Below are 22,612 nucleotides of genomic sequence, written 5' to 3'. Positions count from 1 at the left end.
TATATATATATGAATACACACATCAACATATGCCATTTCTCCTAGTTTCTCCTAGTTTCTCCTAGTGAGTAATCCTAGAAGATTACTCAGAAGCTCAAGCAAAGTCCATTTCTTTTCCCTCCTGTCATATAATATATAGTCTAAATATGATACATAACTTACTAATTTTATTTTGCATTTCACAAAAGTGAAACTGTTTTTAATCTAAGTCCTATTTTTGTAATGATGACTACCATATATATTTCATGAGTAAAGCTTCACTTAAAGTATAATCTGCTGATCATAGCATGTATATATGTATACACAAACATATTTTCAGCACAATGTCTGTTTATTGAAATTAACAGAATCCTGTCTTCTGACAGAGGTCAGTTCAATTAAGCTGTCATTAATTAAATGCCTACTATGTGCAATACACTGATAATGCAAAGATTAAAAGAAAAATAGACCCTTTCTTTAATAGCCCCAGTCCCCTGGGAGTGACTTGCATCTGTAAATAATTGGAATCCAGCACTCTATCTCCTGTACCTAAATGCTGAGAAAGCAGAGCCATTTGATGATTTAAGACAATTCAGTATATGAGAAACTAAGGCAGAATTGGCATTCTGATGTTCCAAAGCTAAGCTTACACACTGACAGCAAAATACCTCTTATGAGGAAGAGTAGTTTTGATATATTTGGGGTAAGTTTGTAAATGTGGAATAGCACAGGAAAACAGCTAAACCATTTGTTGGATCTCTGGGGTTTTTGTCGTATGTTTTTAATTTCAGCTTTTCTATGAATCTGTTTTCAAAATATTTTTAAGAACTTGGTAGTTGGTGGTGTTTTCTTTTTCTTTTCTTTTTTTTTTTTTAATTCGTATTACTCCACAATACGGAGAAATATTTCTTGTAGGCGAATAACCTTAAAAAATTGATTTGGGGGCAGCCCCGGTGGCCCAACAGTTTAGTGTCGCCTTCGGCCCAGGGTGTGATCCTGGAGACCCGGGATCGAGTCCCACGTTGGACTCCCTGTGAGGAGCCTGCTTCTCTCTCTGTCTGTGTCTCTGCCTCTCTCTCTCTCTCTCTCTCTCATGAATAAATAAATAAAATCTTAAAAAAATTGATTTAGGGTCATTTCTTGCTTTAATATGTTTCTATCTTCTGCAAAGATTGTGAACAGTTTAATAACGTTTGTCTAGGGAAAAAATAATGCTACCAGAAAAATCATAAACATGAGGCAGGGGAAAATAAAGTTTTAGAAAAGTTAGTTGCTGTGTTTCATTTTCAAAGCCCCTCTCAGGAAATAAAATCTCACTCACCAGGAGTTTTGTGTCTCAGGATGTGCTGCCAGGCCTCAGTATTGGTTTCCTGATACTCTGCTCGATGTACAGAATGTCACAGTATGAAATGATTTTAACTGTTCCTGTTGGGAGGAGTGACTGAGGGGTCGTCTCGAGAGTGCTTGATGCGATGAGGTAGTTCTTGCTTTGGTATGTGATACAGTGTGATTAACAAACTCCAGATCACACAGAGAACCGGGTCCGAGTCGGGTTATTAAGTGCAGTTCGCTACTCAAGACGATGTATTGCCTTGCTCTGATATGGTAGTACTGGAGGGAAAAAAAAAAAAATATATATATATATATATAAACACAGACAATCATGGCTTTCTTCTTGAGCAGCTGCAGCCAGTCCCACTAATGGACGTGCAAAAGCAGAAAGTGGCAGCACAAGGTATGTGTTCGTTTTTACAGATGGTACTGCAGACAAGTTGGTAATGGAAAAGGAAGTCGTGTACGTGAGCTATTTGAATGTGTGTGGGGGGGTGCGACATGGGGACAGCCTATTACAGTACCTTCCTGTGTAATTAATTGACTGTGTGAGTTACTGAAGAAGCAGTTTTCCCATGAAAGATTTCAGTGATTACAAAATTACATCATTATTGTTAAGAAAATTCATAATCTCAACTTGTCTTTTTAAAATCAATGTTATTAAAACTTTGAAAATCAGCTTAGATTTCCCTGTCTGCACCGGGCTTCTATAAATGAAATTATCTGCTCCAGTTTGGTTTTACCCATACCAATAGCAGAATTCTCATTTGAAGATACATCTTCGATTAGAACAGTGACATAACAGAGTAAGCACTTACTTCAACCGTCAGAGAGGTGTATTTAAGTACCTATGACTTTCTGTATCCCAAGGAAATACAAAACTGAGTAAAAATGAGAATATTTTAAAAGAATTATTTATAGACTCAAAAGTTGAATGAAGTTCAGGTTTGTTTTTCTTACTTTTTTTTGTATTTAAGTCCTAGAGGACCAAATAGTACAAGAAGTATTCCCAAGATAGAATTATCAAGTATTTAGTCCAAATTGCGTATTTAGTATCACAGTCTCTTGTTGACACACATTTGCAGATTTTTAACGTGGCTCGTAATTGTTTTGAACTTCAGTATATTTAACTGTATTTCCATAATTTGTATGCTGTTCAGTGGAAATAAGCAGCAATTATCATCCTTCTGCTGAGCAGACTACATGCTATGTTTTAACATCTGATCTGTACTATATCCTCTCAACTTGATAGCCTCTAAAAAGTGTTTAGAGTTAAGAATGTTTTGGTCTTAGCTGTTCTGTGATGAAATGGAAACTATATCACACATGAAAAGTATCAGTCAGCTCCCTAGGTTGATGAAGAACCTATACTTTTATATGTAATAAGAGGGGAAATATTTAAGGGGAAATAATTATAAATATTTTTATATTATCCAAATCCGAGAAATTTATTAAAATAACCTCATCTTTCAGAATTGGCAGCATTTTATGTTGAATAATGATGATACCACACATTGCAAAAGGTCTCTGCCAGGGAACATACAAGTATATAAAGTAAATCTAGTAAATTGTTATCTGAACATATGTGTTTACAGAACTTGTCAAAACCCCAGCATCATTTTTCCTGCCCCATCTCTAGCCAAGACTAATGCAAAAACAGGGATTCTTGTTCACAGCTGCCCTCCCATGTGACTGGCATTAGGAGCTAAGTCAATGGTATTGACTAATTTCTGCTTTTAAGCAGAGGCATATTTTACATCCTTTTTTTTTTTTCTTTTTTGAAATGTCAGGATTAAAACACATGTACTGCACCCATTCCCCCTCCCCACCACTACCTCTCCATCAGCCAAATGTTGTGTTCCTCTGGCTATGACTGTATCTATCAACCTCAAAACAGATCGTTGCCATATCTGATCAAGGGTGAGTCATTTCTTTTTGGTATCTCAAAACTTGCATAATTTCAATCAGCTGTTATAGGGTGGTTTGAAGAGATAAGCGTTCTTCAAAGCCAAGCTACGGTGAAATATTTTTGGTAAAAATTCCCCAATCACCTCTTTAGTACTGGTGCATGAAACATCGTTTAGAACTGCGGCTCTCAAGTGAGGGAGACTTGGGTTTGTATCTTAGCCCTACTATTCAGCAGCTGAAAAACATTGTTAGGCCTCAGTTCTCATCTGTAAAATGGAGGGTAAAAGAACAGTAACAACAACAATAATAATAATACCTGTCTCTTAGGATCGTTTTAAGGAGGTCAGATAATGAAACGAAGCCTCTAACATAATAATCCTACACATAGTTAAGTCTTGAGAAATATTAGGTGTGTGATGTGATTATTAAGGAAGCCACTAAAGGGAGTCAAGCAAGAGAATTCTATCAGATACTGATTCAGAAATGATTTCTAGAACATTGTCCTGTGTTTTTGTCTAGACTTAGAGACTAGGATGTACTTTTTGACACTAGCTAAATCAAAGAACCATTCTTAGTCTTTTCACCTCATCAGTGAAAGTGGGAGAATAAGAGTACCTGATAATTCATTTTGATCCAAACCAGGATAATTAATAGTAGGAGTTTTCAACCTTCAGATCGGTGGACATTCAGGTCCATACCAAATGCTCGGATACATTTTGTGAAGATCATTCTTTCGAACAGCCCGAAGTTATTTGTAAAACATTTTACTTACTTTTTTTCTGGGGAGAGTGTTATAGATTTTACCAAAAGAATTGTTAGGAACCAGTGAAGAACCATTGATATATATGTGAATGCCATGAGGATGGAAACTTTATGGACCAATTATTAGCTGTTAGCTAATATGAAAAGATTTTTTTTATTTTTTTTTATTTTGAAAAGTAATCTTTACATCCAGCATGGCCTCAAACTTAGATCCCAGAGATCAAGAATCGTATGCTGTACCAACTGAGCCAGCCAGGCATGCCATGAAAAAGAATTCCTGATTATCATTTGGTATTTTCTGTTTCTTCTAAAATAGCCATCATCATCACTATCATTATCTATTATAAAGGCATCCCTACATAGATAATATATAAATTAACTCTTTGGGTTTTTCTTTAAGTGTACAGAAGCTGAACCCTTTGGACTTTAGGCTTTTTCTACAACAGGTTTCTTCTTTATCATTATCACTTAAGATTTTTGTTTTTTATAACGTAAGTAATGTCCATAATAAATGTGTTTACAAAATATATCATTTAAGTAAAATATGCAATAAATTTATTAAAACAGAATCAAGTATAGGGGTGCCTGTGTGGCTCAGTCTATTAAGCATCTACCTTGGGCTCAGGTCATGATCTCAGGGTCCTGGGATTGAGCCCCACATTGGGCTCCCTGCTCAGTGGAGAGCTTGCTTCCCCCTCTCTTCCTGCTTGTTCTCTCTCTCTCTCTCTCTCTCTCTCTCTCCCTGTCAAATAAATAAATAAAATATTTTTTAAAAAAGAATCAACTATATTCCCATGCTGAAGCTTTCTTAAGAGGTGCTAAAATTGGTTAACAGTGCCTCCAGAAAGCCTTTTTTCTTTCTTTTCAGTGTCAGGTGTTGGCACTGGCATGGAAGAAAGTCCCTGTGGAGAAAGCCTCCAGTGATTGTTGTAGCTGAAGGTGAAAATGGATCCATGGTGGCAGAAATAGAAGCAGTGAAAGACTTGAGTAGTTCTTTTGACAATAATGACTTTCACGTGGAATGAAAAAAGACAGTGCAGACATAAATTTTCAACCATAGTTTTAGCTGTCTAAATACATATTGCTGTAAAGGCAGAACCTTATTACAGAAACAGTGTGGGTAGAACTCCAAAGATTTGGGTTTTTCTAGTCCTAGTTCTTTATGTAATTTGGGCATGACCCTGGATATTTGGCTTGCTCATTTACCAAATATGGAGTAAGTCAAAGAATGGAGATGGAGTCCTCAGACCTATGTAATGGGCTCTATATGTGTGTGATAAATTTCTAAATTCTGCAGATTTGAAGAAACTATATGAGTAATTTAAAGTGTGGGATATATGTCTCAAAATCTTGATTTTTCTGCTATCCCACTTCCATAGTCACCAAGTACATCTCAGGAAAAATGGAGCTAATATGTTTGGCACAGTAGCATTTCCTGATATGTGGGGCAACTTCCACAGGGTGATGCGTCAATGCAGTAAGTCTTGGGCACATTCATACCTGGGTACAGTGTATGATTACTAGAGTATGTATTGCCTCATGTCCTGGAGCAGAGGTAGTTCCATTGCTCCTAGCCAGGGATGTCAGCTTTGTTTACACTAGTCTCCATTATCATTGCTGATGTGTCGAGGAAGTGAATTTAATAAGCAGGGTAAACAGGTTTTGTTTCCAAATTCTGAGGTAGGAGATCATAAGATGGGTGCTTGGCTGAACCTTGCAGAGTCTCTTCAGTGTTCTGGCAAGAAATCTGAGGGCAAAGAGGGCTGTTTTAAATCAGGCAGAGACTTGCTGTGCAGCCCATTTCAACTGCACTGTTCTTCACAATTCTATTTGGAACAAAAGTCAGCCAAGATATTGGTAACTTGCTTTGTGTTGGCAGCATTCTTTCCCTGCTCTTGCTAAAATATCAGATATCTTGTGCTTTGGGTAAAATTCTGGCTATTAATTTAAAGATGGTTGTAGCAAGCCACCATCTATTTTTTAAGTGGTTTTAGGTGCTACTTTCTATGCATTCTGTAGGATCTACTGATATGTGTACTCAACAGCTGATTAATCCTTGCTTGGGGGGTGATTAGAAGGGAGAGGGGGCCTTCTGTGTCACTCAGTGGTAATAGCAGTGATAATGACTAAAATAGTAAGCATTTATTTATTCATAATTATAGAATCTTAATCCACTACAAGATTGTATTAAACACATTATTTAACTCAACTTTTTTGGTAGTCAATCAGGCAGTGTTATTGATTATTATACTATTATTATAGGACATTATTATTTATGGGATAACAAACAACCATCAACTTGTTTCTGAAATGATGACACTATTACTACCCACTTTGTTAAAGGAACACAGAGAGTAAGCTCTTCAATCATTAGGTAACTTTCAGCCTTTAAATGAGATTTATTGGGGCACCTAGCTGGCTCAGTTGGTGGAGCATGCAACTCTTGATCTTGAGGTGGTGAGTTCAAGCCCCACATTGGGTGTGGAGATTACTTAAAAATATAAAATCTAAATAAATAAGTAAATAAATGAGATTTATTGATGTATTTTGGTTTCTTCAGAAATGTCTACATAATTTGCATGAATTAAACTCTCCATGTTTATGAACATCTCAACTTGTGTCTCATTAACTCCACATTTACTATGTTTCTGGCACATTCTACTGGAAGCCCAGAGAGATTACAGACCATGTTTGTCATATACATCATTGTAACACCATTTTGTAACACGGTGCCAGGCACATGCTGGATATTCAGTAATTATTCCATTCCCAGAACCAAACTGAGTTAAATTTGCCATTGAAATTTTATTACTACAAAACTGTACCAGAAATTTCTATCATAGCTATTTGTACGTGTCCCTAAAATGGAGTTTGCAAAGATTATTGATATAATCAAATAAACACAGAAATTATTTAGAGTTAAAAAATATTTGAGGTATATCTGTACTAACAGCATGTATATCAAATTTCAGATTGATTTTAAATGTCTAAGATATAAAACCATAAAAAATGAGAGTAAATACTCTGCCTATCAAAGCTTATTATGTAATTACATGGTTTCAGTGTAGTTCTCATACATGAAACACTAATATAAAGGATCATTTCTGCACAAGTTCCTTTTCCAATGGAGACTTTAATATCTTGGAAATAAATAACCCATGTATTTATTTCTAAATGTTAAACCACTTGAATGAATAATTCAATCAAATTTATTTCTTATTAATCAAATGAAATCAGTTCTTTGTTAATGAAATTTGAAAACCTTAAAATGTTTGGTTTTGGCTGATTTTTAAATAATATAAGCAATAGAAACAGCTAAACCAATTTTAAAACTTTTTTTTTTTTCATTTTGTTTTCTTAAGACACATCTGAGCTCACCAGTACATGTGCCGAGGCTCAACCCACTGATCTGTAATGGACTAAAGAATTAAACCCCCCTACAAGCAAAATTTGAACCAGAAGCTTTCAGAAAAATGTAATGATAGTGATACCATACAGTGGTTAGCCATGAACCTAAATTACATTTTTTGTTTGTTTGGTCCGTTATTTTAGTCATTATACCTCTTGGAGCACTTCAAAGCAGGAAAAAAAAAATGTTGGATTTAAAGTGTATTTGTATTAAAGATAGGTATGTCTTTTTCTATTTCCAGTCCTAACATGGATGATTGTCCAAATTCATCACCTAAATTGCTGTTATGAAAATCAGCATTGTGGTCATAATACATTTGAAATATGGAAAGGAAACAAGTGATCCCGAAGAATTCTCAGTAATTATCACTGAAAAGTACTTGCTAGTTGTTGGCTGGCTTCAGAAGTTCTTGCAGTTAACTGTTTCTATCACCATCCTTCCTTTTTCACACAGGAAATTATCAGCCAACAGAAATTATGTAGAGGCAACCCAAATGTAACCTAAAAGTTTCTAGGCAAAGCTATAAAACTTGAAGCTTTAAAAAAAAAAAAAATCAGTTCTTTGAATTGTTGCTTCTGGAATTTTTTCCTTAGAAATTTTCATTTTTTTTGTAGATTTGGTTTGGAACCCACCTTCCTTCCCTCTTTCCTTTAGTTAAGCCCACAAGGAAGCAGAAGGTCAGAGAATGTGGTGGCTCTGTGGCTTCAGATATACAAGTGTATAACCTTTATTCAGCTTGAGGGTAGGGTAAGAATGGTGCTAAATATACCCCTCAGGTACATGAGTGGTGTCATCCCCTAGCTAAGCATTCCTCTCAGGTACTTTCCAGAAGTGACCTTACCTGTGTGACTCAGTTCTCCTCTCTCCTGTATGATGTCATGGAGGTATAAAATATTATTAACTCTTAAACAGCTTGGGGGCACCTCGGTGGCTCAGTTGCTTAAGCATTGGACTCTTGGTTTCAGCTCAGGTCATGATCTCAGGGTAGTAGGATCAAGCCCCACGTCTGGTTCCCTGCTCAGCACAAAGTCTGCTTCAGTTTCTCTCTCTCCTTCTCCCTCTGTCTCTGTCTCTCTCTGTCTCTCAAATAAATAATAATTTTTTAAAAAAAACCAGCTTGCAGAAAAGGAGAAGTAATCTTATTTAAACATACACACATACAGAACCATGGAGAACATATGACCATAATGATGTGTATCAGGGGAAAATGGAGCCGTGTTCTTAGTACTTGATTTTGTATCCTCAGGACCTACCAAGTACCTGGCTTCAACTGTTCCTCAAAAATAAGCGTGAAATATAGAAGTGGAAAATGAATTCTCTTGATTTTCTTTCCTACAACATCATTAGTCATCTCTGCCCAACTGGAAGTAAATTTGTCAATCCAAATGTGTGACATTTAAAAGGAATATTTTTTAAACGCTTTTTTTTTTTCAAAAATAGGAGTGACTATTAATGATAAAAAAAAATAGCAAGTTAGATTCTGTTCTTTTACTTCCACTAGATTATTTTCAACCTTATTAATGTTTAGTGTCTCAAGACAGAGCACTGTCCTAGGTACCTGTTTCTTAGAGTATTTGATAACTATTAGGAGTCATGATATCTGTCCTTAACAAACACAGTATAAAGGAGAATGACAAAATATTTTAAAACTCTGTCATGCATGATAAACTATGAATTAAAGTCTTCAGTGCCTTTCTTTCTCTTTAACAAGGCCAAGCTTGTTTTTTAAAAAGTGGGGCAAGGGAGACTTCTGTTCTGCCTGCCTTCGGCAGTAGCCCTACACTCTCTACACTTGATTGGGCTAAGGATGTTGATAACTTCAAAAGGGTGCTTTATTGTGTCCAGCCAGGTTACATTACACACAGACCAGGTCAGGGCTCTCATCTGTGTTGTAGGTGAGAGCGATGTGGCGCAGTTATGCTTCTGTGGTCTCACAGCTAAGGATACTGCCCACTGTGCCACTTTCTCTGCTGCTTGCAGAAATTCCAAGTGCGCCGAAACTAAGGTGGTACAGTGCTTAACCAAAGTGATAAATGTGTTTAGATGGGAGTTAACTTAATATGTGAAATATTTCTCACCTCCCTCCTACTTTCCACCCCCACACAAGTACACTCCTATTGAATCCTAGGTGTGAACACCTAGATATTTCACTCTGACTCAACTTTCCATTCTCATATTTGATAAGATTGACACAAATGAAATACATTTGATAATATCCAACTGTATGTCTTGAGCATCTCTAGAACGTTCAGTAGGTAGATTAAGGAGATGAAAACAAAACTAACCAAATATTTTTCTCTTACAAAAGAAAATAATTGAATCCCTTTGATAAATAACTAACTTACTGAGTGTTTACTACATCCCCGGCACTGTTTTAATTGCATCCATTTGCCCATACACTACAGCAGCTCACACTCTAAAGATGGGGAAATTGAAGCTTTGAGAAGTTAAATAACTTGCCTAAAGTTGCACCTGGCAAAAGGCAGAGACATGTTTTGAATACAAGTAGTCTGACTCCTAAATCTGATTATTAACCTCCATGCTCTACTGACTCTGAGTAAATGAATCCAGAGTACCCCTGATGTCTTTAAAATAAGATTTAGTTTTCCTAAAATATACCTCTTTAGTGGAACATAAGTGCTGCTTAAAGCAAGGTATGCCTGTGGAAACCAGTGCTATAATTTTAGGACTTTCCCTCTAACTAATGAAGGGCATTTTCTTTGCAAGAGAATTAAGCACAAAATTGTGCAAGGATTGAAACGCTCTCAGAAACCAGGATTACACCCACTTTGGCATGCTGTGTCAAGCACCCAGGGCAGAAGTAAAGAAAAGCAGGCTGGAGTGAATGGTTACAGATTCAAATTTGAGCCTCAGCCATATATGTGGGTTAGTTTCCAAATGGACATTTACATTGCCTTTATGTGGATCAAGTTGGTGTTTATTTGCCAAACGTGTTATTTAGATCTAGGAAAAAGATGGCGCGGCCCCAGGGAAATTGCACAATTATAACCTAAGTAGGCTCCCCAGCTAACTTCAGATAAAGGGGGCCCCAGAGTGTTTGATAAACATAGCATCTAATAGTTCATTGATTTTTTTCGGGGGGGGGGGGCAGTTTTGCAGTAGGTCCCAGTTGGGACTTGTGGACTGACACCCAGCCTTTGCGGTTGCTCTCACCGTGATGCATTCCTGGTCCTGACTTGGGTGGAGAGGGAGAAGAAGGGGAGCCAGAGATTATCTTTGTGAAAAATCTAGCTTTTATTACATCACCTAAAGTAGCACAACCTGCTACACTAATGAAATCGTGTTCTTGGTTGAAAAGGGCAATTGTTAGCCTGACTTTGTGCGCACTAAAAACATTCCCCCAATCTTGTTAAATTATTGCTCTCATTTCAGATTTTTATGGCTGTGCAGCTTACCAGCCCTCATTTCTTTACGTTTCATTCATTTTCCTTGTATTGATGATTAATGGAGGATGTCGAATGTTAGAGTGAGCAGGCATCAGCAATTGCAAGATCATAATTAGTTTAGCTGACGAGGGCCTCTGATAGCACTTGCATCTGTATGGAAAAATTACCCTATAGGGAACTGGCTGCTCACCAGGTCTTTTTAGTGATACATTGTGAAACACCCGATGAATCAAATGCCCTTTCAATGCCAAGAAAGTGTTCCAGTCTTGAAGCCAAAATTATGTCTGCAGAAAGCTTTCCATTTGAAATGTATCAGAGTACAATTATAACCATTGTATTTTCTTGGCAGGGATACCACTCGTCTACAGTATGGACTCAAGTTAAATAAATTGCCTAAATTTTATGAATCCCTGAAATTTTGACTTACGGTATTTGTAATTTTAAATTTATAATAAAATTGGGTTCCAGCAACATTTTTTCCACTCTTTATCTAACGTGCATATTTTATCATTAAAGGCTTTGCTTCCTAGAGAAAAGAGAGTGAAGTTGCAATTCAGGCTTTTTTTTCTTTTTTTTTTTTTCAGCAAGAGCATTTCATTTCCTGCCTGTTAGTATTTGCGCCTACAAACACAGCCTGACTTTTGTTTCAATGAGTTTAATGGAATCATTACTTGATAGCAAGAATGGAACAAGCAATACTAATTATCTACTTTTAAATATTCTTAGAGTATTTTTGAATCTGGTGATTACAGAATTCAGCCCACTAAAATCAATTTGTATTCGGAAATGCTTGTGATTTCCAAGTCTGAGGCAAATAAAATAAATAGCCATTGATGGGACTGGCTTGTCTGGCTTCAGCAGGCACCTCATAAGGGTTCTCAGTAATACTGTACTTTGAGTTGGCACAAGTTTTGACTGGTCCCCTCAGCTTTGGGAAATAGAGGGTGTTCTCTTTCGAAGTTTACAATTGCAACCCAAAAACTAGAATTGAGTGTGTGACATCCTCTTAATACTTGTGTTACATGAATGACATTCCGAAAGACACAAATCAGGTTTAATTTTAAATGGTTTCCATACTGCATTTATTCCACGCTTGACTATATTTCTAAATCTCAGGTAGCCTGTGCTCCCCCCTTTCTAAAGTATATTAAACATATTGCCACGTTCTGTCCTGTGACTTTTGTTTTGACACTTTTAAAAGGTATATTTTAGGGTTCAGCATTTAGGAGCCATCATTAAAGGCACAAAACCCAAAGTTCAAAAAGTTAAAGCTGTTTCTGTGAAAAGCCTTTGGTGTTGCACACACCTCATCCATCACTGTAGGGTTAATTATAATGAAAATCAGTGGTGCCTATTAAACACAATTGAACCTGACCTCATTATGGGCAGTGTGGTTTTATACTGTCATTGTTGCTAGTCTAAAGACAAAACTCCTGGGTTGATTTGGTCTAACTCCACTGATCATGTGACTCACCTCTGACCTTGTGTTTTTTTCCCCGTTTCAGAGGCGAAGAGGCTCGGGTGTTTTTTGTGCCAATTGCTTGACCACAAAGACCTCTCTCTGGCGAAAGAATGCAAATGGCGGATATGTATGCAACGCGTGTGGCCTCTACCAGAAGCTTCACTCGGTAAGAGCTTGTTAGACTGTTTGAGGAAAAGCTTTATAAAGCAGCCTGGTCTGTGGTGTGATGTGTACCATTCCCTGGCTTGCAGTGCCTGCTCCCGCAGAGTTTAATAGAGTCACTTTGAGAGCACCTGTGATTTATGGTGAAGTGGCCTTAGATGTTATGGGGAGATATATTTGCGATCATTAGTAATGCATTATGCTTCTTTTGATATAAAAGAAGAAAATGATTGATTTCTGAGAACTTCCCATAACAGATAGTCAAATTAATGGTTATCAGAATTTGGTGAAATTAATTTAGGCAGAAAGGAGAAACCTTAGAAGTTCAAACACCCATAAAAAGGGTTTTAAAAAGAGGACTCTCCTATTTCACATAAAATACAGGGCAGGTAAAGAATGCTTATTTTCACATAGACTTCAGAATTTGCAATGTCCTCTTGGCTGCTTTGGGTGCTAGAAGTCAGGCATAGTCAGAAGAGTGGGTCTGAACTAGGACCTAAGAATGCCAGGTGAATCTCTTCAGTTCTTCAGATGGATATATTCGAGTGAGGTATCTGGGGGCCCGAAAGGCACCCACCCAGTAGAGTAAGGTGCGAAAGTGACTTCTCTAGCTGACTTTTTAACTGTCCAGCTGACTTCTTTCTGTGACTCACTGAGGTCCTTCCAGAACATCCTATGATAAAGTTTAAGCTCCCAAATTCCCCCCATCTACATATTAACTTGACTTCCTGGAGGATTTTTTTTTTTTTTTTTTTTTTTTTTTTTTTTTTAGTTTAGGAAGTTTATCTGCTGACAAGAACTGCCTTAAAAATAGGAATACCCCACTTAGTAAACAGAAATCCATTTCCCTCTGCCTTTTTCGTTTTGTTTGGCATTTTCCCATAGCTCTTAGTACAGCCAATGAATAAATTACAGCTACAGGGAATACAGTTTTAGACAAAACGTCCTCATAAACAGACCATTGGAAGCACTCTTTTAAAAAACGCATGCTGCCAACAATACTAATTGGTGGTAAACTGTAAAGCTTCAGTTATTGCATGTAGCTAGCAGATTCTCCCCTCCATACCGCATCACCTTCCTTTTGCTTCACCTTCACCATTTTAGCACAGCAATAAGCTTTCATTTAATGAGTATGACATTAATGATTTTAATTGAATTCTGGCCAATCAGAGGCCAAGAATTAATTAAACTACTGCTCTTCCAGGTTATGATAATTTAACAACTATGATATAAAGTAAACTTTTTCTTTTACAATTATTTTAATATTCATCTCTCCAGAGGCAAGATGTTGTTCAGTTTTGAGTTTCTTTACATCGTAAATTTAAATACATAAAGGTTATGCTCACATGTCAAAGACTGTCACAAAAGTTACAAAAGTTTTAAAAGGGTATTAATTCAAATTTTAGGTTTCCTGATAGATAGGTATTAAACACTGCATATTTTCATAATACAAATATGAGCTTTTTATAAACCTGAGCACTCTGAGCAAAATAAATGAATGTGGCATATCCAAGGGATGTGGCATTTTCATTCTGAAACCAATAATTGATTTGTCAATGACAAGTGTGTTATCTTTCTTGCCTTCAGAATGCCTCTGTGACAATAGAAACATCCCAAGAAGAATTTATGTTATGTTTTTTTTAAGGTCTAAAAGGTGTACTCTCTTGCATTAAAGTACATTTTTCTAGGAATAATTCACAAATTACATATTATATATGTGTATGTATGTATAAAAAATATTTATTTCATTCTTTGTAGAAATTATTTGCTGATTTCAGTAATCTTCTAGAAGACTCAGGTTTTAGCTCACTTAAAGATTTTCCTAAATTTTAATCGGTAAATTTGCATTAATTTATTAAACTTATTCTTTTGGTTTTATAAATCAAAGTTAGAGTTTTAACTGCAAGTAAAGTTTCTAGCATAGTCCTATCTATGGACTTTAGTCATATAATACAAATGCTTATTGAACGTGTACATAAATTCCAATCATATAGTGCCTAAGCTGAATAAAAACCAAACTGAGTAAAAGTCAGCATTTAATCAAAGTGCAGAGTAGAATGGTGTATCAGGTATTTGGACCAAAGCTACAGAAGAATTTAGTTTTTCAGCAGAAAACAAATGCCTCACCTGTTAACAAGTAAAATTTTCCATAGTGATTATGTAAAATCCTATTAAACAAGGAGAAATAAAAGTGAAAGGTTAAATAAAAATAGTTTGCCACTGGTAGGGCTTTGATTACCTAATCTATTTCCTCATGATTCTGTTCATTTGTCTTTGATTACTTATGCCCTGATATTTAGTACTTTATATTCACATTTGCCATTATTTAGAAGAATGCACGTAGTCGTCAGCTCGGGCTGCCATTACAAACTACCATAGACTGGGTGGCTTGGACAGCAGAATATATTTTCACACGGTTCTAGAGGCTGGAGGTCTGAGGTCAGAGTACCAGGGTGGCCGGGTTCTGGTTGGAGAGCTCTTTTCCTGGCTTGGGAAAGGCCTCCTTCTCTCTGTGTCCTCATCTAACCTTACTTGTCTCCTAAAGACCAGATCTCCAGATCCAGGCACACTGTGAGGTAGAGCTTCAACACACGGATGAGTCTGTAGCGATGTACAGTTTTGCCACTGTTGTCATTAAAACCTATCTCCTCTGTTCCTATATTAACTAGTGCATGACTCACAAGTTGAGAAATAGTTCAGAAAAATCATGTTTCTTCAAGTAACTTTCTACACAGTTTTATCACTAAATGATGCAATTCCAAAATCTATTGAGTTTGGAAAAGCTGTTTTTAAGTAGATTAAAGTTTTCAGTCCTCCCTGCAAAGTTGGACATGATTTAATTAGGCTAAAATAGTGTGCTTTGGTTCCTGCCTCTGATCCTGCTTAAGGCAAAAGGAGGAGATTTAGTAAATCTATAACATAAAGTCTACCCTTGCTTTGAACTTAAGTGTGGTTCATATTTGCGAGGAAATGTTAATGCATTTTAATGTCTTTTTTCACGTCTCCCTTTTATGTATTGTGTGTGTGTGTGTTCTCTGCAGACTCCCAGGCCTTTAAACATCATTAAACAAAACAACGGTGAGCAGATCATTAGGAGAAGGACAAGAAAGCGCCTTAACCCAGAGGCACTTCAGACTGAGCAGCTCAACAAACAGCAGAGAGGGGGCAGTGAGGAGCAGGTCAACGGAAGCCCCTTAGAGAGGAGGTCAGAAGATCATTTAACTGAAGGTCACCAGAGAGAAATTCCGCTCCCTAGCCTGAGTAAATACGAAGCCCAGGGTTCATTGACTAAAAGCCATTCTGCTCAGCAGCCAGTCCTGGTCAGCCAAACTCTGGATATTCACAAAAGGATGCAACCTTTGCACATTCAGATAAAAAGTCCTCAGGAAAGTACTGGAGACCCAGGAAATAGTTCATCCGTGTCAGAAGGCAAAGGAAGTTCTGAGAGAGGCAGTCCCATAGAAAAGTATATGAGACCTGCGAAACACCCAAATTATTCACCACCAGGCAGCCCTATTGAAAAGTACCAGTACCCTCTTTTCGGACTTCCCTTTGTACATAATGACTTCCAGAGTGAAGCTGATTGGCTGCGGTTCTGGAGTAAATATAAGCTCTCTGTTCCTGGGAATCCGCACTACTTGAGTCACGTGCCTGGCCTACCAAATCCTTGCCAAAACTATGTGCCTTATCCCACCTTCAATCTGCCTCCTCATTTTTCAGCTGTTGGATCAGACAATGACATTCCTCTAGATTTGGCGATCAAGCATTCCAGACCTGGGCCAACTGCAAACGGTGCCTCCAAGGAGAAACCGAAGGCACCGTCAAGTGTAAAAAGTGAAGGTCCCTTGAATGTAGTAAAAACAGAGAAAGTTGATAGAAGTACTCAAGATGAACTTTCAACAAAATGTGTGCACTGTGGCATTGTCTTTCTGGATGAAGTGATGTATGCTTTGCATATGAGTTGCCATGGTGACAGTGGACCTTTCCAGTGCAGCATATGCCAGCATCTTTGCACGGACAAATATGACTTCACAACTCATATCCAGAGGGGCCTGCATAGGAACAATGCACAAGTGGAAAAAAATGGAAAACCTAAAGAGTAAAACCTTAGCACTTAGCACAATTAAATAGAAATAGGTTTTCTTGATGGGAATTCAATAGCTTGTAATGTCTTATGAAGACCTATTAAAAAATACTTCATAGAGCCTGCCTTATCCAACATGAAATTCCCTTCTTTTATTCTTTCTTTTGATGAGTAGGTTACCAAGATTAAAAAGTGAGACAAATGGTCAGTGAGAAGAAAAATAAAAATGGAAGATGGTAAATAGTCATGTTTTAGAATCTAGTAAGTCAAAAAACCATCTTGGCGAATGTGTACTGTGGAAATGGTCCATAAGAAGTATCACCAGACTCTAATTATTACGTTTGTAAAGGAAGAGATCAAAACTATCTAGAATTTGAAAGGGTTTACATACTATGATACTAATGCAGTATTGGGCTGGCCATTGGACCATCTGTTCATAAACCCATAAGTCGTTGCCTAAATGTAGAAGTATCTGGAAATCTTAGGCAGATGAGGAGAAGTCCAGTCTCCAGGGCAGTGAAACGAAAATAGCACCTCTTACATCAGTCTCCTCTCATTGACCATGTTTCTGACTTAGACCTAGAAAGGCGAGCTGTGGTTAGGCTTGGTGAGAGAGCCCAAGGAAAGTGACAGATGGTGGCACGATGATTTTGGCCAGCCCTGCCTGTACATACACATGCACACCCTCTCTGATATTTTTGTCCTTTAGATGTTCAGATACTCCGTTCAAAAGTAGTCCTTTTGTTTGCAATTTAGGTTCGTTTTGTCCAAATATATATATATGCATTTTTAAAAACAGTGTCCTCAGTGCTTACATAGTCTTTTTTTTTTTTAAGCCAGAATATTTTTCTCGTATGTGATGAAGCAGTTTGGATTTGTTTTTTAAGCCTCCTCTTGGTCACCAATCAATCTCACTTGGCACGTTATAACTAAAGGGATCCCCCCTCCATTCAAAAGGTTAGATGGATACAAAAGTCCAGACCATGGGCTTCATTTGTTTAGAATACATGGTATTTCTCCACAAGGTAACCTGCTGTATTATTTATTTTCTTTTGGTTAAATGTAACTTCCAAACTTTGTGGCCAGGCAGCGTCTAAGGTTACGTCACCACAGACTGACACTTGGTATATGTACCAGTCACTCCCTTCATTAGATTTATACAGGTTTCATTACGTAGCATTAAATAGGATTCTTCGAAGTATATCTTCATAGTACTTTTAATACTTAAGGCTTTGTAAAACTATCCATGAAGGGAAAGCTCCTCAGCATAACTGCTCAGGGAAATAGGGCTACATAACTGAACATTAAGTAATTGGTTAAAGGTGCTGGTAGTCGAGCCCCAATGCTTGCTACGAGGATGTATGTACAAGGACTGACTTTAATAATTTGCATTATATTGTCCCAACCAGTAGTTTATTTTTTGCCACGGAGATGTAGAAGATATTACAAGCTACTGGATGCACTGTCAGATTAACTTATTTCATTAAAGAAGTTGGGAGAACAAATAGGAGAAAAAAACTTATTTTTCTAGTAAATATTAATGTATTACATTTCAAATAATGGTGCCTGACATATTGAATAATTATTTTCTACAGTGTACGTATGCAACAAAGATATTCCATCATGCATTAGAGTCAGTTCTGGCTCTGCCTAGCTGTTTACATTTGCAAATGTAGCAAACAAGGTAATGAAGCAACTATTTCTATTGCGGTAGATACCTTTTTTGTGTGTGTGTGTGTGCATTAAAGTTGTAAACGGTAACATGAAACAAATGGAAGTTCTTGATATAACGGTATGGAAAACAAGAAGGAAATGAAAATATTTTTATGCCTACTTAGGAAAAAAAAAGGGTAGCACTATTCATTCCAAGTACTTTTTTTTTTAATTTTTAAGCTCTTAACTCACATTGTTATGCTTAAAATGATAAACATATATCCTCTTTTTATTGCTTTGTCTATGTTTCGGATGAAACATTTCAGAAATTATTTTGATAAGCGCTGCCGGCCCCCGCAGCACTGGTGTTTTTATTGCGTTCTGTAGCCGTGTTTGCACTCAGTTTTACAGAATTCCCAGTTGCTTTGTATCGTTTTGTTGTGTTTGGGTTTTGTTTCTTTTTTCCCAGTGCCAGGTCTTTGTTCCTTAAAGTTGGATGGCAGGTAGAGTTCAAGCAGTTTGTGACTGTCGTAGTGAATGAAGTTAAAATGTCTTTCTGATGTGTTGTCATTTCCATTCTTGCATTTTTGTTTTCATGTAAAAAAAAAACAGAAAAAAAAACCAAAACAAAAACAAAAAAAACAAAAACAAAAAAAGGGAGAGAAAGAGAAAAAAAGAAATCAGGACTAAGCCTTCAGCTTCAGTTTCATTTTTAAAGGGCCCTATTCTGATCTCACCTGTCTAGCTCTAATATTCACATCAGCTGAAATAAAGAGGTGGCGTGAGGAGCTCTGACATGCAAATTACGTGATGCTAACTTATCTTTCTTAGGAATTTCGATGAATGCATCTCAAAATGTACAGGCAGACTTGAGAGGTGGCCATTATAAAGATCTTAAAAAGAGAGGAGATTTCCCAAACAACAAAACATTTTTTCATTTTCTTAGTAGAAAGACTAGTAACCAAGTGCACTGTGGCAATCCTTAAGCAACATTATATGTGAACTGCTTAAATCAGCAAAATACCAGAAGTTTGGTTAACTTGGGCAATATTACAGGTATGACTTTTTGGGCAAAACTATTCCATAAACAATTTCTCCAGTGTGTCAGATACAAATAGGTTGTTCATTTTTGGCATGTATTCCTTTTTTTTTTTAATCTGATTTTTGTTTTCTCAGACAGATGTAGTAGTAATGATTAGCATTGGAAAATACATATCACTATTCTTGGAATATTTATGGTCAGTCTGCTTTCAGTAGAATATTCTTGATAGCATTGACACGATAGATCTTATTCCATATTCCTTTATTATTGATTATTTTATTCTCATTTTTGCTTTCATTTATACGTATTTTGATGGAGAAGAGGTTGGGCTTTTAAAAAATAAGAAAAGTTATTGTAACACTAAAATACCCCTTATTTTTTGACTTCTGAAAGCCTTTGTTCCATGTCTCAAAATATAAAAATGGTTGGTTGTTATTTTTATTTGGTTTATACAGTTTCCAAATGATTTTGCCTTAAATTGTGATTTTAAGTGAGCTATTTAGGTACTTAGCATTTTTTTAAAGAACCTTCAAAATGATTTAGGAATTTCCCCATCTTGGAAAAGGCTTCCCCCATGATGAAAACTATATGCCAGCTAAAATTATATACCATTGAAAAACTGTAAGTCTTTTGAAATTACTTGTCTCTATTCCAAATCAAGCTTTGGGTCAAACTTTAGGTCAGGACCAGCTTACGCATTCATTCTGCCTTTTCTTACTCTTTCTTTCTTCCTCTCTCACCTATATATTCATACTGTTGTTTGGGATAGAAAAATCATAATGAGTCAGCCCACCGAGCCAGCCCACCTTGGAAGGATGTGGATTAAGAGACACTACAGGACTCTAAGTGAATGAGAAAAGGATGGAGCTCTAAACCTTAACATGTTAACTCTGTAGTTCAAAAGGAAAAGAGTGTGCCCATTCTTTCTACATGACATATTGAGATGTTCTTTTAAAAAATCAACTTTTAAGATAGTGATGTTTTGTTCTAAACTGTTCTCTTTTAGTAAAGGTAGATTTTAGAAAACAAGCATGGGGATTCTTTTCTAAGGTAATATTAATGAGAAGAAAAAAAGTGATTATCTTTAACAGCTCTTTGTTGAAGCCTGTGGTAGCACATTATGTTTATGATTGCACATGTGCACATAATCTATTATGATCCAATGCAAATACAGCTCCAAAAATATTAAATGTATATATATTTTAAAATGCCTGAGGATATACATTTTTCTTAATAAATTGAAGAGTATCAATACTGCTATTAAAAGAATTATTAGCCTTCTGCTGTGTGGCTGCAAAACATCACAAGGTGACCTGTCTTGAGACCTCTGAACTGCCTGCCTGTTTAGTTAGTGAACATTAATGCGATTCCAAGTGGGAATATCTGTCATGCAGTGGTGGAAGCATGGAGTGTAGAGCCTGGTGGTCAGCTCCTGTGCTGTATGCCAGCCTTTTCCCTAAAGTTTACATGGGCTCACAGTCCTTGGGTTGAGGGTCATGCCAAAAAAAAAAAAAAAAGAAAAAAATGCAAGGCGTCTTTGGTAAGCAAGTAGGTGAGAGGTTGCTGGCTGTCCCTAGATCACAGGAGAAAATGCCGGATTTGAAATTCAACCAGAATATGAAACTAAATATGCTAACCAAAGGTAGGTACCATTAGGTGGAATTCAATCAGTAGGCAGCTGTAAATGAGAAGAGGATAGAAAGACATGCATTGGGACTTTGAAAGGATATGTTATTTTCCCAAAGAAAAACTTGGCCAAGGGCAGAAGGATGGCTTCTCTGGAGAACACTTCCTTTTGGTTTTCCATTAGTGTTTCGTAGACAGCTGATTCACACATTTCTGATAGTAGTGCAATTGTTTAGAAATTGTCCACAACTATTTGCAGTAATTAGGACCTCTGGAAGACACTAGGGCAGAAGTGTGTGAAGTCAGGGATGAAGAGAATGTGAAATTCAACATTGATCCACACATGGAAACTGGATAATGTCTGCTCATGTGTTGTTCTCTTAAAAGGAAAGGTAGAGCTGTAAGCTTCACTCCATCCTACACCAGAGAAAAGCAAGAGTAACTTTACATGGAAGTAACATTTAGCCTTCAGCAGAGAAGATGGTCCTTCAAGACCCATAAGTCCCAAAACTGGATCCTGGTTCTACCCCTGGTTGTTTTTCATTTTATGACCTGCAGCAAATCACTTTTTCTTTTCGTTCCTCAGGTTCCTCACCTGTAAAATGGAAAAAAATATATTAATAATAATAATATTAATAATAATAATAATAATGGTAATGTAGTACTTGTTTTGTAAAGCACTTTGAGATCCTTGGTTGAAGGGCACCATAGGAGTGCCAAGTATTATTATATGGCCAAGGGGCTTTATTTAAATTCTCAGTTCCCAAGGGCCAGGAAAGGTTGGGGTCATTTTTGTTAAAGATGAGCTGTAAATATCATACTAGACAGCCTATAGTGTTGACTATGAAGAGGCAAAACTATTACAAGGCTGATAAAACAATAGTTTCTTAATGGCTACCAACAAGGCAAATATCACAGTAAGAAATGCCAAATTCCTTAGGGTGGACTATTTGACAACGTGGTTAATTGGGGGGTGGGATGGGGTTGGGAAACATCTCAAAATGCCAATGTAAAATTAACTTACAGCAATATTCACCAGCAGAAAATGTCTTTCATATGGAATGATTTCATGTTGCTAAGAAAAAATTCAATTTGTAGTCCTGATTTGAATATTAGAATGTTGGCTATAATAGTTCTGTTCTTACAACACATGGAATTTTTTTTGTTTTATTTAATTTTGTTTTCATAGTGCATGTTCATTTCTACTCACAAACATGTTCTTGGTGTATTTCTTATGCAAACAATCTTCAGGCAGCAAAGATGTCTGTTACATCTAAACTTGAATAATAAAGTTTTACCACCAGTTATACATAATGGCGTTGTATGGTTTATATGGATTCATTTCATCCACACAGCAATAGGAAATACAGACCATTATAACATATAGACAGGCTCTGATGAATTGAGATGGTGAAATCAAATCATCATTTTCAAAGAGATGACTAAGATTGAAAAGGCCTGGATTCTCTCAACTTGTTTTGCTTTGCTTTTTATTTTTTCTTTAACCAATCTCTTATTGATATATCTTGTGTAAAAGAAAAAAAATTATACTAGCTTCTTGAGGAAGATTAACAATAAAAAAAAACATTTATTTCAAAAACATTTAAGTATTGAGTGCTGAGCATTGAGTGATGATTATGTTACAATTTGTAAAAATTCCTGCTTTTGAAGCTTAACTTTTATTCAGTTCAGTGTACTCACATATGATGTGAAGGTCCTGGTGATAATCTCAAGAAGTTTATATCAATATATTACATGCCTTGTTTGTTTGCTTAAAATGAAATTA

General features: G+C 36.6%; 1 protein-coding gene across 9 annotated transcripts in view; it reads left to right on the top strand.

Moving 5' to 3' along the window:
* The window catches only part of TRPS1 (transcriptional repressor GATA binding 1), a 257,802-nt gene extending 235,662 nt beyond the window's left edge, over nt 1-22,140 (top strand). For all 9 annotated transcript variants that reach the window (XM_035703310.2, XM_025450939.3, XM_049093362.1 and 6 more), the window contains 2 exons: nt 12,303-12,425; nt 15,463-22,140. In XM_035703310.2, the coding sequence (XP_035559203.1) occupies nt 12,303-12,425; nt 15,463-16,524 (1,185 nt within the window). In that variant the 3' untranslated portion in view covers nt 16,525-22,140. The remainder of the gene's footprint in view (nt 1-12,302; nt 12,426-15,462) is intronic.
* The last annotated feature ends 472 nt before the right edge of the window (nt 22,141-22,612 follow it).

This window comes from Canis lupus, chromosome 13 (genome assembly GCF_003254725.2).
Source record: "Canis lupus dingo isolate Sandy chromosome 13, ASM325472v2, whole genome shotgun sequence".
Lineage (NCBI taxonomy): Eukaryota > Metazoa > Chordata > Mammalia > Carnivora > Canidae > Canis > Canis lupus.
The sequence above is the reverse complement of the archived record's forward strand: the minus strand, read 5'-3'. Positions and strand labels throughout refer to the sequence as shown.